The 17858-nt window shown below is 34.8% G+C and overlaps 1 protein-coding gene across 23 annotated transcripts in view; it reads right to left on the bottom strand.

Moving 5' to 3' along the window:
* The window catches only part of Sox5 (SRY-box transcription factor 5), a 960217-nt gene that overhangs the window by 198267 nt on the left and 744092 nt on the right, over nt 1–17858 (bottom strand). For all 23 annotated transcript variants that reach the window (XM_071610082.1, XM_071610083.1, XM_071610079.1 and 20 more), the window contains one exon: nt 10703–10789. In XM_071610082.1, coding sequence (XP_071466183.1) covers nt 10703–10789 — 87 coding nt within the window. The remainder of the gene's footprint in view (nt 1–10702; nt 10790–17858) is intronic.

Genomic DNA, 17858 nt, shown 5'->3' with positions numbered 1-17858 from the left:
TGCTGAGAAAAGCAATCTAGTTATGTTTCTTCCCTGTTTATAAAAACTTGTTCTTGTCTATCACTGGGTACAGAATAAAATGAAACTTATTCTTGAGAATGAGTAAAGTATTTCAAAACATCACTCAACCTTCCTACTTCCCTTGTGTAACCCCATTTCTAGGTAGACTAAAATTTCACATTACCCCCTCCCACAACATATAGGAAGCCCCTATAAAAGCCACTTTTTAGAAAGAAGCGCCTTGCACAGGCCATTCCTCCCTAAATATTAATTCTTCAAGTTCCAAGTCATGTATCCTGCTTTTCATGTTTTTTTTTTTCCTGATTTCTACTGATAACAGCTGCTCCGCTCTCTTCTTTGGAAATCCACATAGTATGTATCTTTATTATAGTACTTAATCATTACATGGTATTATCTCATTTTTACTTTCTTTTCTCTCAACGTGAGGAGAGAGAGCTATGAAAGCATCAATTGTAAATTATTGACTTTTATATCCTCATTACTTGCTACAGGTAAAGGCAAATAGTGTATGTCCAACAAAACAAATCATCTAACACTGTTTAATGAATTACATAAAGAAAAAAGACCCTTCCCTTTCCACTGCTCTCATGTTTAGGCATGCCATATAGCTAAGGTGAAAGGGGAGATGTTTTATCTTATGTGAACTACATAGGGATTCTCGTTTTGGCTTAAGGAAGCTGAATCAAGGAACAGAAGCTTTTACAAAAGAAATCTCCATTATAAAAAATACCAAACTAAGGTGAAGGAATTAACCTGTTGGCTTATTTTTAAATTGTCATGTTCTTCATAACAATCTACAAGTGCATAGAGAGGGCTCAATGAGAAGCCTGAGAAAAATGGAGAAACTAGCTTAGTCACAAAACATTCAAGGTTTTTTAAAAACCAAAAAGAAAATTAACTAGATCCAGAGAAAATCCTGTAGGCTTCAAAAACAAAAATATAAGTCAATGTTTATTCACCTAAATTCAGATTTTGTAGAAGTGTGTTACACAGTGGATCCATGACCATGTTTGTATGAACAAGTTCCTTCTGATTTAGCCAGTTCTGGTATGAAGACAAACATGTAGGTTTGACTAGCCCCAACTGACTCAGCTACATTGTGAGTTCATTATGTGTGTTTCACTGATAGCTATTTTTGTTTTAGATATTTGTGTTCTCGTGTATTTTAATCTATGCTAGTATTCCTTCAATTCCATTGGAATGAATATATATTGAAAAGAAAAAAAAAGAATGCTTCATTTCTTCTTCATGCCTAATGAGTAAGGCATGTCAATAATTCATTGTTTTGTAGAGTCCACAGAAGCAGAGAAGGTTCCTTAATATAATGTGATAGAGACCACGAAAGAAGAGAATCAACTTTAATCACCTAACTCACTGACAGAGATCCTCATCTATGTATTGCATAGCCAGAATCAAGGTGTTCCCCTTATTGTTTTTTCCTGCCTCATCTCCCACATGTAATTAATTGGAAGCCTGTGAACCCTAGAACCTAGTACAAATCAGCCCATATATTTTAATTTCCCCTGCCACATCTTATTCCAGTCTACCCTCATCTCTTGCCTTGCTTACTGCTTTGGTCTTCTAAGTATTCTACCAGTTTCCACTTCTTCCATACTAAAACTTATTCTTCAAGAGAATATTCAGAGTGATTAGAATGTGAATCAAATCATGTCACAGTCCTGTAAACACACACACACACACACACACACACACACACTCACACACACACCTTTATACTGCACATGGAATAAAATCCAAACTCCTTTCCCTACAAAGACTTGAATGAGGTGGCCCTTGTCATCAACTTCTCCCATTATCTCTTTTGCCAGAACACTTCTTTGAGTTCTTCTATACCAAAATGTAAAATCGCTCCCAACATAGTGCCTTAGCATGTCCACTAGTTCCTTCCCCCAGAAAACTCTTCCCCTAGATTAGGGCTGCTCAACTTCAGCATTGTTGATATTTTGCACCAGGCAATTACTTCTTTGGGAAGCAGACTTTTGTAGTATATCTGTCCTCCACTCACTAGATTCAGGTAGGATCCCTCCCCTGAGTTACATTGCCCACAAGTATCCCCAGACATGGACAAATTCATTTGGTGGAGGAAAGTCATACTCAGTTAAGAACTGAGTCATACAGTTATTTAGTGCTTAAAAATAAGAATATGTTCTGAGAAACATGCCCTTAGGTACTTCTGTTTCTGTAGCAACATCAGATTGTACTTACACAGACTAAGATGGCTACAGTGTCACTAGGTGGTCTAGTCACATAGGACCACCATAGCATATGCAGCGCATAACTGAACAAAACATTGCTATGCAGTACAGGATATACTTCGGTGACTGGCTTTTTCTAACTCTCAGCATGCACGCAGTACTGCTCTCATGTGCCTCACACTAACCTAAGGGGGTTGGGGTACTACAAGTGCAAAACTAAAAAGAAGGCCTACCCTCAGGAGTTTAATTTAAATAGAAGTGAGATAAATACACAAATACACTCAAGATCCATCTAGAATAGTAACTTAAAGACCAGCTCCTCAGGAAACCTTCCCTGAACACTGACAATATAAAAGCCACCATGCCTTACTGTCTATCACCTCACCCCACTTCTCTACTGTTCATACCAGTTTTCCCCCTCCCTCCTTTTCTTACTGGTGACTGAGTCCAGGCTCTGACACATTCTAGGCAAGTGCTCTACTACTGAGCTACAACCCAGCCATTCTTTTGTAATTATTTATGTTTTTGAGAAAGGGTCTCACTATGTTGCCCAGGCTGGCCTGGAACTTGTGATCATCCCACTTCAGTCTCCCAGTAGATGGCATTTTAGGCATGCACCACCACACCCAGGTTGATACATTTTTTGACTGTTGTCTCCTTATAGAGTATAAGCTCTATGATAACAGGATGTTAATTAGCCTTGTGTAAGGCTGTGTGTATCATCAGCATCTAAGGAATAATGCCCAGCACATCATGGATAACTGATGACTGTTTCTTGAATGAATAAAAAAACTTTAGACTAAACAAAAATCCTTGATTAACTAATACTGACTGCATAATTCTATTTATAAGGATAAACTTTAACAGGATAAACTTTAACTTATCCTTAAGTTAGGAATGATCTTAAATACAACAAAATAATTTAAAAATACATGACAGTTCCTGAATATTGTTGTATTTAACTCAAATGAAATTTGTATTTATATATAAATGTAAAAATTGAAACTAAATCATTAAATTTAAAAAAATTGTGAGTATTGTTCAAATCAAGAAGAGGTAAAAATAAACTCATTCAAGAATGAAAAATGCGCTAGAATTTTAGGGCTAGTAATAAGTTGCAGATTATTTTCTTCCTTTAAAAAATTAACAAAAATTTAATTGTTTCAAAGCAATTGTCTTTGCCAGAATTTTTAAGAATGTTATTGTTGGTGTTTCTTAGTCTATTAGTCTTACAATTTAGATAGGACATTTCCTTGGTTTAATTTTTTAATGGAAATTTTGTTTACAACTGGTTTTCTTCTTGAAGCATCTAAAAATAATTCACTGTGTTTCCTTTAAAAGTTCTATGTGGTGCTGGGTGCATTGGTACTTGCCTGTAATCCGAGAAGCTTGGGGTGTGGGGAGGCAGGAGGATCACAAGTTCAAAGTCAGCCCAGCAACTTAGTGAAGGCTTAGGTAACTTAGCGAGACAATGTTTCAAAATAAAAAATAAAAGGTCTGGGAATGTGGCTCAGTGGTTAAGTACCTCTGGCTTCATCCCTGATACCAAACAAACAAACAAACAAACAAAAAAAAACCTAGGAAAAAAATTCTGTATGGTGTAGTACCCTCAAGTATGTACAACATTTTTTATGCATCACTTAAAATATGAATTTATTAGAAATTCATGCGTGATGAAAGAGCTACTATTGACTATAAACTCTAGGAGGGCAGGGATCTTTCTGCTGTATCTGGTAACATAATATCTCCAGAGAGAGCTCATAGTAAGCTAGAACTGCATACATTTAAGAAAATGAGAACATAATGAATAAATAGACTTACTTAAGTCACTCAACATCTACAACTAAAACTCCTTTCAGTGATGTCATTCATCAAGAGAGAAAAGGCAGACTCTTCATCAAAAGGAATGAATGAAAATGACACTATTCCAATTTTTTAAAGGAGTATCTGTCATCTAACTTGTAAACATATAGAAATTAGTCTTCTTCATTAAGAACTAATTTCATCAAATTCTGATAAAATTTAGCCACATTCTTCATTGTAATATAGATATCTCTCAGAAATTAGAATCAATTAAAATTAAATAAGGTATATCATATGCCTGACCATAATTAAATGATATCCTCTGCTAATATTTTAACTTTTTTTTTTCAACAAAGTAACTTGCTAGGACCTACTTATTATTTTTTATATTTATGTAAAATTTTGAACTTTTCAAAGCTCATACCTTTTAAAAATATTTATAATTAAAAAATATTGTTATGGTCTTTGCTTTAACATCCTAAAGGGTGGGGGATATTGGTTTGTATTGAAATCCATCTACCTTAGAAAGCTTTTGATTTTAAGGGTGACTGCCGTTCAAGTGAAATGGAGCACCTGACAAGTAACTGTGGTCTTTACCCTGTTGTCTCAGGCTGAATGTTTTGTTTCTGGGACATTGTAACAAGATGCATACATTAAAAAATCCATAGTGAGCAGGGCAGAGTGGTGCAAACCTGTAATCCCAGCGGCTTGGGAGGCTGAGGCAGGAGGACTGTGAGTTCAAAGCCAGCCTCAGCAATGACAAGGCACTAATAAATAATAAAGCAATTCAGTGAGATCTTGTCTCTAAATGAAATACAAAATAGGGCTGAGGATGTGGTTCAGTGGTTGAGTCCCCTGAGTTCGATTCCCACTACCCTCCGCCCCCCCTAAAAAAAAACCATAATGAAATCAAAGGTCATTCATGTTAGCTTTTTTAGAAACACAATTCTATCAAATATTTTATACTATTAAAAATTTTTACCTATTAATATAAATTGAAATTTTAAATATCTTTCCAAGAATATTCCATTAACTTATTACACTTAAAATATATAAAAATTACTTTTGAAAAATATCACATTTTGTTGTCTTTGGAATGTAGTCAATAACTATCATCTCAAAACAAGGAATTTTTCATTTGTCATTTATTCTCAAATATTAGCCAAAACTTTGGGCTAATAGTAAATTAGGTGGTCTACATGGGAAAGGTCATTATGTAAATAGACTAATGATACAAAATACTATGTGTACCGAGAGATCTGAGCACAGATATTCTGGGTGCAAATTGGAGGGGCACTCCATCCAGATTCAGTAAGTCTAACAGGGTTTTCAAGTTTTAAAGGATTTTAGAGTTCTCTGTCCAATTCTATTGGAGACTGATTGCCACACTCCATGTAAAAAACTGGGCAGTGCCTCGGCTACAACTAAAGTGTGTGGTTTTGATCATCTGAGTCCAACTTTTTCATATCTAAAATCAGAATAAAATGACAATTACAAGAATTTTGTAAGGTAGATGTTTACAAAATGCCTACAGGAAGATGTTTATGAAGTTATAAGCAATAAATTGCAACTTTTCTTAAATGATCAGATGACGAAACAAATCAAAAGAAGTAAACTGAATTCCACAAGTACTTAGAAAAATCAGGGTCTCAGGATGAGAAATTCTTTTGGCTCCGTATGCTTCTTAAGTAAATGTTAGTATAAAATAGAAAAAGGCTTTAGGTTAATTGCATTATCCAATCATCTGGATCTTGTTTTAACAAGATTTGGAATCCATATCTACAACAACATAAATAATGTTTTCTATAATTATTTAAAGAATCTTGTACCTATCAAACAAATGAATATTCTTTAAGTGAATTAATGCATTTTTAAATGAGGGAAAAAAATTAAGAGACTTTTTTATATGTAAAACCAAGATTAAATACCGAGTTGAGAATTTCAAATCATGTTTAAAACATGCATTTTACAAAGTTTGTGAAATGTCCTCTTTGGTGGACCAGACATACAGATCAATCGAGATCCAGGGGCCAGTCCTGTCTTCCCATCAGTAGCTGTGTTTATGCACTGGTGTGAAGGTGATGGCATCCAGAGACAGAACAAATCACTGATTTATAGAGAATGTAGTCACTTTGGGCTTTTATAGACATTGCCAAACTTATTTTAAAAACTTATATTTTCGTGTGCCAGCAGTCTTTCTTTAGTTCTTATGAAGTTTTTACAAAAAGTGAAAACATTACTCATAAGCAACTACAGAGGAGCTATAAAACTGGCTTAGTGGATTAAAAACATAAACATTTACTTTATTTAGAAGTAAATGACTACATGTTATGTACCTTCCTTATGGTTGACTCTTATATTGAATAAATTCCAGATTCAACAGTACTCTCAGAAAATCATCAACATTTCTAACCCCTTTGTAAAACTCTGCAGATGCACATGTTTTAGGTTATTGTGCAAATATAACAGTCATAAGGTACTCTTAGCAATCCTTATGATTCTTAAATAGTTATTGGATTTCTAAAGAATAAGTTTAAAACAACTTTGAAGATGATAAAAATCCGTATATATCAAAATGCTGAAATTTTACTTTGCAAGTTTCAACTCTACAAAACTCTAATGATCCCTTACTAGATTTTTTTTTTTTAACCTGGGATCTGATTCCTAGTAAAAGCCTGGTTAATTTCAAATCATCTAATGTTGTTTAGACGGAATTTCCTCTTTCAAGGCAAACATGGGATCTATATCTCTCTTTTATCTCAAAATTATACATGTCATTTGAGAGATTATTCTCTTTACATATTGAAGCATATGTCTTCAATTCATGAACTCTAAAGGCTGTAGCATCGCTGAATGGATTATTTCCTTGATCCATCATTGGTAGTTCTAGAGCTGTTTGGTATTTGCCTTAATGTCCCATCTTCCAGAAAGAACAAAATTATAGCTTTCAAAAAGAGCCAATTTTATTTTATTATCTCAAATACAGCTGGCATTTTCCTTAACATTAGACATAATACTTTGTGAGACTAAATTAATGCAGTGTGACCAGGATCAGAAGGGTATGCCAGGGATACTAAGGGGAAACAAGCCAGCCTCTAAAAAATTCTCCAAAGGAGGCAGGTAAGAATGGGATGTAGACTTTTCTGCATGACCTGGTCAGAGATCCTCCAAACAATGCCCTACTTTACTTTATGAGGAGAGAAATAGAAGTCTGCATACAGATACTTGTGTTATAATTCTACAAATAAATATTAAGTCAGCAAAATACAAAATTTGCAATTGCTTTTTTTGAAAAACAAATGATCTTTTTAGATTAGTCTAAGTGCCATGGATCCCCAGACACCGTCCTCAGGTGAAGTGCCAATGCGGTGACCTTCAGTGTAATGGAATTTCATGCTAGCTGAAACAGTGTGTGGCAGCACTGGTTGCCAACTGGAGTGCAATCACTATTTTCCCCCTTCTCAATAACTATGAGATGATAAAAGGAATTTCTGCACCTTCCCCCGACCATTACTCAGTCCTTCTGCTACAGATAAGGGAGAAAGACTCTGTAAACCAGCCAGTTATACAACATAGCTGATTAGAAAAGAAGAAACAAATAATTCCTTCAGGCAGCTAATCAGTTTATAGCATATATTGACTGCTCACTGTTGGCAGAGCTGTTTTGTCAAACTGTTTTGTTCTGCAAAACTGGACCTCCTGTCCTTTTTATGTGTTCGTTAGAGGATTGTTTCTAATGTAACTTTAAAACCTAACTGCACATTTCCAACGTACCAGAGCATAAAATGGCATCAGTTCTAAGGCAAAATTATCTAATGTGAAAAAAAAATAATAATTTTGTGATCTTAGAAGTTAGTGATCTTTATTAACCCTCATTCTTTCTTGAAAATGAGACTGACTTTAAATGGGTATGACAGCTATTTTTTGATAGCTGAAACATCCAACTCAATGCTATTTATTCCTCCTATTTTATAACGTCTATCATTTTTTCACTTTTGAACACTACTAGTGAGAAATACTGCTCTAAACTTTTCTAAGCTGTGATTCTTATGAAAGTAATTATCCAAATGCAACTTACAAGCAGCCCCTAAGAATCCAGCTTGGTTCTCTTTGGCTACCATCTTCAATATTCAAAAAAGGGCACAGGCTTTCTGGTTTACTCACTTGCTCTCTTTTACACTCACATATTTCTGGGAACTAATTAAAATTAAATGAAGAATGATCAGTGTAAGTGGAGGAGCCAAGTTTTTAGTTCACAAGACCCAGGAAATTCTGCAAAGGCTGCAAACATCCTAACAAATGCAAAGGTTCTATGTGAATACATTCCTTCAAATTTTCATTAATAAATCATCTAATAATGTGATAAGTTCATGTTTGCATATTTGAGAAAAGCAGCACATACTTATCCTTCCTCCTCCTAAACAAAACCGGAGTATGTAAGACTTATGCCTTTATTTGCCTCACCAAAAATAGCTGCCAAAACAACTAAGCCATTGTTCTTGTCTAACTTCTTCAGAGGTGGCAAGAAAACTACATTCCTGGGCACTGCATAATCTTCTCGCCTGACCCCCCAAGAACCTTTAGTCAAATTCATTTACCCCCAGAGGGCAACCTACTATTGTATCCTCTCCACTTTCTAGCCACCTATGAACAATGGATAGTAATTGCAACTGTCACGGGCAGTCAGCAGGAAAAGTAACCCGGTGCTTTTTTTCCCAGTTTACTGCCAAACCTGAGCTGAGCACCTAATAACCATGCCCCCAACAGAAGAAAGACCTACAGTTGCTTTTAAAATGCATCTGAAAACAGCTTTTTGAACAGAACCAGAGGACAATAACCAAACTTGTGCTCTGAATGTGAAGCTTAAAAAACTCAAAATTAAAGACAGAAACTTCTTTTGTGATTGTACTGTAGCTTCCTAAACTAACCCCCCAGGCAAGCCTAAAAGGACAGCTGAGCCTCTTTCCTCTAAGCTTATCATCGCTGCTGTTGAGGCTTTTAAGTCTGACTTGTAAAGGAAAATGAGGGAGGGAAAAAAATGTTTGTCCTCCGATGGAATGAGATCACAAGGCTTGGGACAGGCGGTCCTCTCTGCTCTCCGCTCAGTTATTACCTAGGTCAGTGGAGAATAAAGAACCTGGGAGAATACATCCTATGCCTCACGTGCAAATGGGTTAAAATCCATCAAAATAAGATAAAGGACCTGCTGCCTTTCAAAATCATACTTCTCGGTTCTCCTTCAACTTTGTCTGCAAGCTCTTTCAGGCACATCAATTATTATTTTTATTATTCATTTAAATGTTATTACAGGATAGATTTTGCTTAGTTGAACTAGGTGACTGTCACTCATTCTCTCCCCATCCGGTCACAATTAATCATTGACTGAATATACGTGATTCCAAATGATGAACAGGAACAAATGAGAAATTCAGTCAAATATTTTCTGAAAGTTTCCAAGTATCCAGATATGAACATCTTGTAGGCCAATGTCTTGAGAAGGCATGAGCTATCCTTCTCCCAGACACTTGAATGTGGTAGAGCACTAAAGAGACAACTGGAGAATACACACACAGATGCACACATGCAAAAAAAGTCATTTACACACATATTTTGTCATGCATGTTAACATAAATCTTGTGAATTTCTAAGTATATATTCAACATCTACCCAAAAAACCCAATATGTAACTAAATATATTAATATTGATGATTATCCAGGCACGGTGGTGCACAGCTGTAATCCCAGCAATTTGGGAGGGTGAAACAGGAGGATCACAAGTTCAACGCCAGCTTCAGCAATGGCGAGGCGCTAAGCAACTCAGTGACACCCTGTCTCTAAATAAAATACAAAATAGGGCTGGAGATGTTGCTCAGTGGTCAGGTGCCCCTGAGCTCAATCCCCAGTACCAAATATATATATAGATGATCAACTATCTTGACTTTCTCAAAATTAATCCTACTTTAGAAATTAGATTTGGTTAAGTGTCCTGTTGGCAATGAGCAGGAAACTATAGCTTGTCTATCAGGTTGTGAGAAAATATGCTTTGAAATTCATTGAAAGGATCATTTCCTTCTATTTCTATATAAAGAAACTAAATCTTCTCCTCTTGGTGTTAGTGGAAATTTATTAAAATATGGATATTTGGTATCTTCCATAGTCCATAAAGAATCTTTCTACCTTGTGTATAATTGCTGTTTCAAATAAAACAAAAGCAAAAATATTGGCCTTGTAATGCAAAACAACTTTGTATTATGCCATCCCCATTCCATTCATCATTTCTGGTTTCAAATGCAAAACATGTGCATGCATACTTTCAATATATAGAGTGTATAAAATCATGCTATAAGATATATCTTTTAACCTTGCTGTAGGTATAGTCCAGCTTATGAAACAAATCACTTAAGTTTAAAAAAAAATAAGGAGAACTTAAGCATGTTAAATATATAATGGGGTTATTCTATTAAAAACAACCTACCACTAAAGGCACTAACAAAGAGAAATAAGAACACTGATAACATTCCCCTTTGAGCTAGAAAGATCTAACACAGAAAATGCATGGCAAAGATGGGGGTGGAGGAAGATATACTTTATCACTATTAATATTCCTTAATATCAGCTTCATTTCTGTACAGTTTGGGTCAAAATAATTATACACATATTACCTTTTATTTCGCCAAAGTTCCCTGATCCCATTGCAAGAAGCTTGTCTTTCCAGTCCTTTGAGAGTAGCTTTTCAATACTGGGGGTTTCTAAATAAAGAAAAAAAATGTAAGCAAATCAACATAACTGTCTTTACAATGGGGCTCAGTTAAATAGCTATCTGCTAAAAATAAGGCCATCCCTATCTTGGCCCCAGCTCATAATGACTTCATCAACAAACTGATAACAGGGGAGGAAGAAAAGGGATGTGTTTTGTCACCTGCTGTTTCAAAATCATTAGCTTTTTCCTCTTGCGGAACAAAGCCATACTAATTCTTGATGACAATGGGTACATATAAACCTGCAGTTCATTGTTTTTCAATTTGGTGAACAAATTCTTGCTATAATGGATGCTTGTCAATTTCAGAGTGTTAGTCTGCAGTCAAAAAATAATTATGTTGATAAAATGCAGAGTAAAAAAAAAAGGCAAAGAATTAGCTCTTAAATCTGCTACATGTAATTATATCCCTCTGTGTGTTTACAATTACATCCACTTTATAATATGTGTTTAACATCGCGTGGTGGAAGCACACTGTGGTAAGATTTGCCAGTGCCACGAACATTTAAAAAAAAAAAAAGTTGATATAAAAGAAGCTTTAAAAAGAGTGGAAAATTTAGAGAAGTGAGCAATGTCTATAATGGAAACCTATTATTTTTGTATTTCGGATTTGTATCACACTCTTTTAAAATGCCCTGTATTGGGACAGGACACACGTTTTAGAAAGCAAGGTTAAGCTTCAGTCTGGTATTTGTTTCTATAGATCACATGGTTTTTGACCTCTCCTTTTGTGTTGGATTTTAATGTATAAGTAAATATAAATGCTGATAAAACTCCCAGACATTAAACTCAGTTCCAAACAATGTAATTGTATATTCCTGTCAGCATTTAGATGGGTACACAATTACAATGGCTTTCAATCCCACCATTAGCACTGCTTTCAGTTAGAAAATGGAGTGTACTAAAAGATAAGTGTCCCAGTATGCTCCATCTAAATAACAATACCCACACTTATTATCTAGATCTAAGACATGCACTGCCATTCTCCACATTGGTGTTTATGTGTATTTGTGTTTGCTTAGGCATTTGTTTACCCCCTAGGAGGAACATAAAGGGAGTACATGTTAACTTATCAAAGGGACCTTCTGTCCTAGAGACCTTAAGATTATTAGAAACTGGTTAATTCTCCCCATAGTAAAAGGCATTGTAAGGAATCTTCATCATCATCTTTGGCTGGTGCCACTACTTTGTTCAGGGTCCCATCTTCCAACCACCAGCTACAAGAATCACAAACCTAAGTGGAGTTTGCACAGAGCAAAGAATATGGAATACTTCTTCCCCAGATTTCATAATTGGTAGAAGTTGAAATGATGAAAAGCTCTGATTACTGTTTTATATACTTCTTACATGTGGTCAAATATATACACACATAACACCAATACTATGTGCAGCTTCACCTATGGAATGTAGAAAAGTATTTTTTGTCCTTTGTAACAAAAATTTCCATTTTTCATGTTTAAGGTAAAAAAAAAAAAAGGTCCTGAGAAATTTACGTTTACATTTTCTTGAAATATCCCTACTTGTATATCATATTGTCTCAAAAATAATAATGGTAATTCTGAGTAACAAAGTAAATATCATTGTACTGTAATCAATATTTCTGTTCACCGAAGCTTTAGAAGTAACTTTGAAATAATTCTGCAAGGATTTTCAACCTTTCTACATTCCCAGTATATACTTTGTGAGCAAAATCATTTCTTAAACCTTATCAGAGCAGGTCAAACAAACACCACTGTTTCTTTTTTCCAGCACTCTACAAAAATTCTTGAGTAGCATATAAACAGGGCACAGCCAATATGGTATTTGCAATTGAGTACTGTCAGTCATTAAAAGCTAACAAACCTTTGCAAAGCAGGAATGCAGCAATAGAAATCCATTGTGCACTAACAATAGGCCCCTGAACCTCCCTGCACCAAAAGCAGACCATTTTACTTTTAAGGCTATTGTCTGTAAAGTCCATGACAAAGCTTTTCCCCTGCAGCTAGACAAAATATTCACTGTAGTGTGCTCATAAAGAAACAGAAGTCTTCTGTCTAAGTTGCAGAGTTAAAGAAACAGCAGCTAGATTTCTGAGACCTACAGAACATTCCTGGCCTCTTTATTAAGGAGCATAAAGATATGAGATTCCTGTACAGAGCCACTTTTTTCAAGTACCTGACTTTTAGTACACACTACAGAAAAATGAATAACTTCTTTAGGACCAAGTTATTTGTAAAATATAAAATGAGAAACATATCTGACTCAGGGTTTTCTTGTCTGTGGATGAATAAAGACACTAATACTTGTAATTTGGATTAAATTCAGGTTCAAATACAGTTATTGAACAGCTTGTCTGCCAGGAACTATGCTAGATATTTTGACCTGTCCTTCTCTCATTTAATCACAGCAACCAACTGAAGACTTAAGAGTGTGTTGTCATATCTTTTTTATAGGTTAAAAAAAGGATACCCACAGGGAAAAAAAAAAAAAATGACTGGTCTGAGTTTTCACAAAATGTATGGGAAGATTTAAGGTCCTGAACTAAGTATTCTAGCCTACAAATTCCTATCTCGAATCCACAAGGAAATGATAATGAAACCTACTATTTCCAAGACTAAGTGCTAAGCAGTGCACCAGATCCTTCACACAGGGTATCTCAAACTTCTCACAATAATCCTCTGCATTAAATATTGATGCTTCTGTTTCACCTCTTAAACCAAGAGTTTAGGGAGATATGATGACTTGCCCAATATAGAGGCTAAATTCAGCTGACTGGACCACAAAATCTTTGCACATGCACATTCCCGCATTTCATCTATTAAAAATATATATATATATATATATATGAATAGTAGCAAAAACTATTGTTATTAACTCTACTGAATGGATGAAGTAAACACAGTATGACAGCTATGGTTAAAGGCAAGGATTTTCACACTTTCATTATCCTCAGAATATAGTTCAACTACAGGACTTTGCACTTTAGAATTCTCGACAACTTAATGAAAACCTATGACCATATAACAGAGATATACAATGAAATAGCAGTTTTCTTTATGTAGTGGAAGGAATATCGGCCTCCACGTTAGACACCTTGGGCTCTCCCCAAGACTTTGACACTGGCCAGCTGAGGAATTAGCCCTAGGGGGTGGGGAGATTCTATGCACATGACTTTATCTTTCTGTCTGTATTTCTGTAAAATAAAGACCTTCAGCGAATCCACATCCAGTGTCTTATCAAGGCTACAGTGTCAGTTTTTTTCCATTGGTGGTTCCCAAAGAAATGCTATAAATTTATCTCACAATAATGAGCACAATGAATGGCTATATAGCAATGGCCGAACTTCTGAAAAAACAGTAAATATCTCATAGGAAATTCACAATTGGAAATGTAAAAGACCAAATGGCAAAATCCCAATATTTACAATACACCTATTTGTTAATGTGTGAATCAAATAAAGTGAAATTTATCACAATTTTGTAAAGTGCTAGTGCCACTTCATTATATATGGAGTAAAAAGGGATAATAGTCATCTATTAATTAATATTTAATTTTCTAAAATGAGGTTTTAAAAAAGAGATATTGTGTTTTATACTATGAATTTGATAAGTCTCAAGAACAGGTATTTGCAAGTGTTCAAACTCTGAATCTTTTTGTTTCTTCTATTTTTTTTTTTTTTTACTTGTAGGTGGACACAATATTAATTTATTTTTATGTGGTGCTGAGGATCGAACCCAGTGCCCCACACATGTGAGGCAAGTGCACTACCACTGAGTCCCAGCCCCATGGATCTTTTATTTTTATATCAAATAAAATGTGTAGTGTTTTTAAACTTTTAAAAATTTTCCTAATATTCCTTTCTATTGAGAGTTCATTATTCCAAATATTGGAGTATTATGATTATCTCCAAAATAGGAGCAAGGGCTCCCTATATTAAAACAAGTGTAAAAGTCAATTATCACTGCCTTTTTGCATAGGGTTCAGTTTGCAGAGTGCTGCCCAGTACAATACCCTTGTCAGTAGCATGTCTAGTCATATCCATTTTGTCGATGAGGAAACTAAGCCTGGGAAATGTGCTCTGCTCCACATCATCTAGTTGGAAAGTAGAACAGATGGAATGCACAACCAGGTCCTGTTAATTCAAAGATGTCTTAGGGAAAAGTTAAATGTGTATACTTAAAAGGAGAAAATAAATGTTTTTTAAAAAAATAGTCTAAATTGAGGATAAATGAATGGTATCCTTCATCAGCCAACATATTAATATTAAGATGAGTCAAATCAGATTACTTTGTTTCTGCCACCAGGACCCTTTTGATATATTTGCTTGCTTTTCCTTTCTTGCTCTTGATTCTTTTGCTCACATATGCTTCTCCACATCAATGCCTATGGCAATCCCCACCAGTGAACTGGCCCCCCAACTGTGCCAGCCATTGTTACAACAGCATCCTGCCTCTTTAGGGCCTGTTCATTCCCTATAACTCTCACTCTGTTTTCCCTTCAGTGCCAAACACTCTTAAGACTGACTCCCTCATCTGGAACAATGAGACCTAGAGACTCATGCCAACATATTGTAATTCTCCAACAAGCTGCCAGTGCCAAGAATTAAACCACATTCGCTCCAGTGCAGTAGCTTTACACACAAGCTCAGGTTTTTGCTTTGTGTTTATGTAGGGTTTTTTTTTTCCCCCTAATCTCCCTTGAGCTGCTGTGGCAGAGCTCATTGAAAAATCGAACAAGCAAAAAATATGTATGTAGGATATTTGACTTTTCAAAAAAGTGCCAGGAGTTAGTTCATACCAAATGTATCACTGTTTATACTTTAATTTTGTAGCTTAAACTAAGCTGTGTTATTCTAGACACGCGATAGTGTGCGCATTTAGGAATGGGAGTTGTCATTTGGAAGGAACAATAATATAGCTAAATTTCAAAATATACCAATACCTTTTTTGAAGTCAAGAAGTAAAAGCATATGTATATTATTCATGCAATAGAATCAGAATTTTAGAACTATGAAGATCTTTAGATATCATTTAGATAAGCGAAATCATAAAATTAATTTACTAAAACATTTATCGACATAAATAGAACATAAATGGTTTGGCTATGTAAAACTAAAACCAAAACAAAATAAACATTCCATTGCCATGTAAATCTAATTTACACTAAACAAATTTGAATTTCTTTTCTACAAGAATTAGATCTTTTTAGGTGCTAACAGATTGCCAATCTTTAAGTGAGTTATGGATTATACAGTATTCTTTAAATATTTTACCAAGGCAATTAGCATTGGAAATGACTATTTTGCCCAATAGCTGGTCTAGACCAAACTCTTCATTTTACAGACTGGAAAATGATGAATTAGAAAGTTTAAATAACTTGCTCAAAATCACAAGTCTATTTAAAGGTAAAGGCAGGACTTGAAGCATAATTCCCTATTCAGTGAGTGTTCTCTTCAATGTATCACAATCCAGTACCACAATGATTTTTTAAAATTTTTCTTTCTTTTTTTTTTTTTAAATGCTGGGAATTAAACCCAGGGCCATGAACATGTTAAGTACACACACTACCACTGAGCTGAGCACACAGACCACCACAAATTTCTTTAATAATGAACCAAACTCTCTGAAAAATGAAAATTTAGCTCCATTTTATTCACCTCTTCTAGTTTTAGTTGGTAATTATATGATAGGTAATTCTGTTATAATTAGGTACTATTAACTCAATAATCTCTGCTGGAATTAGGAACTGATAACTCTGTCTTCTACTCCTGAAAGCTTTCATCCGATCATACCATGAAAGTGAAGAATAAATGCAAGCTAGTTTATTTAGCCAAATGGTTTTCTTCAAAAAAGCTATTTATAATTCAATGTATTATTCTTTTAATTATTCAATTCAGGATCATAAGATTATTTTTGAGAGGAAAATTGGGGTAAACAGGAAATCACATATCAGTAAACGTTCAATTCATGTTGACAATAACATCAACACAATGTTTGGGGGCAAATATTAAACAATGCGCATAAGTAACAGACTCAGACTTCTGGAAAGTTACTTGTGTGCTGTAGACCAGAAGGCCCTAAAAGAGTCTCCTTCACCAACCACTGTGGCTAGTCAGCCACTGGAAATGTCAAGTTCTTCCAGGAAATGTTTAAAAATTATACACACCACACCACACAACAGAAACACATCTGAAATTCCAAAGCATTAGGATTTCAATAAGCCTTACTTTTATATGTAATTATCCTGAAGGGAACTAAGCTCTGGAAATACTTTAGTTTTTAGTGTTGCCAAAATACTTGTTTGTTTCCACTTGAAAGTTAATAAGAACTTGTAACAGGGGAAAAAAATTCTTTGATTGACTCAAGTTATAAAAACTTTAATGTGCAATCAGTTTGGGGGATATGCAATACCTAATTCATTAGTCACTACTTAAGCTTTCTTATCATACCAGCTCATACAAGGAACACACCTGTTCTGTCATCCCCCAAAATTGTACCACATTTTAGAAGACTATTTTTTCATCACATGATTAAATATATCATCATCACTATGGCATATGGGCTACCGACCAATAACCCTGGGGTTACACCTGACAAGACAGCTCTATATTTTCTACTCAAAAATCTCCATGAAAAGATAGACTTAATTTGTGACTGATAGAAGAAATGACCATTTCACCTACTCCATCACTCAAAAAGTAACTATATTTCTTGTCTAGACTAACACTCATTATTTTGTTTATGTTTCAAATATTAGATCCCAGAGAAAGTATCACCAGTCATTTGAAGATACCATTTCAACAAATAATTGCACTGAGTTAGTCCTCACATACAAAATCTCCTTCATGTTTTACTAATAAATATAAAAAAAAAACAATTTGATATCAGAAAACCTGACTCCATCACTTAGTAGTTTTGTGATCTTTGACAAGTAATTTAAACTCTATAGTTCAATTTACTCCCCAGAAAAAAGAATCGTAACTGCCTTTATTTCATGCTTGCTGTGAGAATTTATTTATGGCAGGCACTTAAAACAATGCTGGATACAAAACATCTAAAAATGTTAATCAACATTACAACTCC

This window comes from Marmota flaviventris, chromosome 3 (genome assembly GCF_047511675.1).
Source record: "Marmota flaviventris isolate mMarFla1 chromosome 3, mMarFla1.hap1, whole genome shotgun sequence".
Taxonomy (NCBI): Eukaryota; Metazoa; Chordata; class Mammalia; order Rodentia; family Sciuridae; genus Marmota; species Marmota flaviventris.
This window is presented reverse-complemented; position numbering and strand designations above follow the sequence as displayed.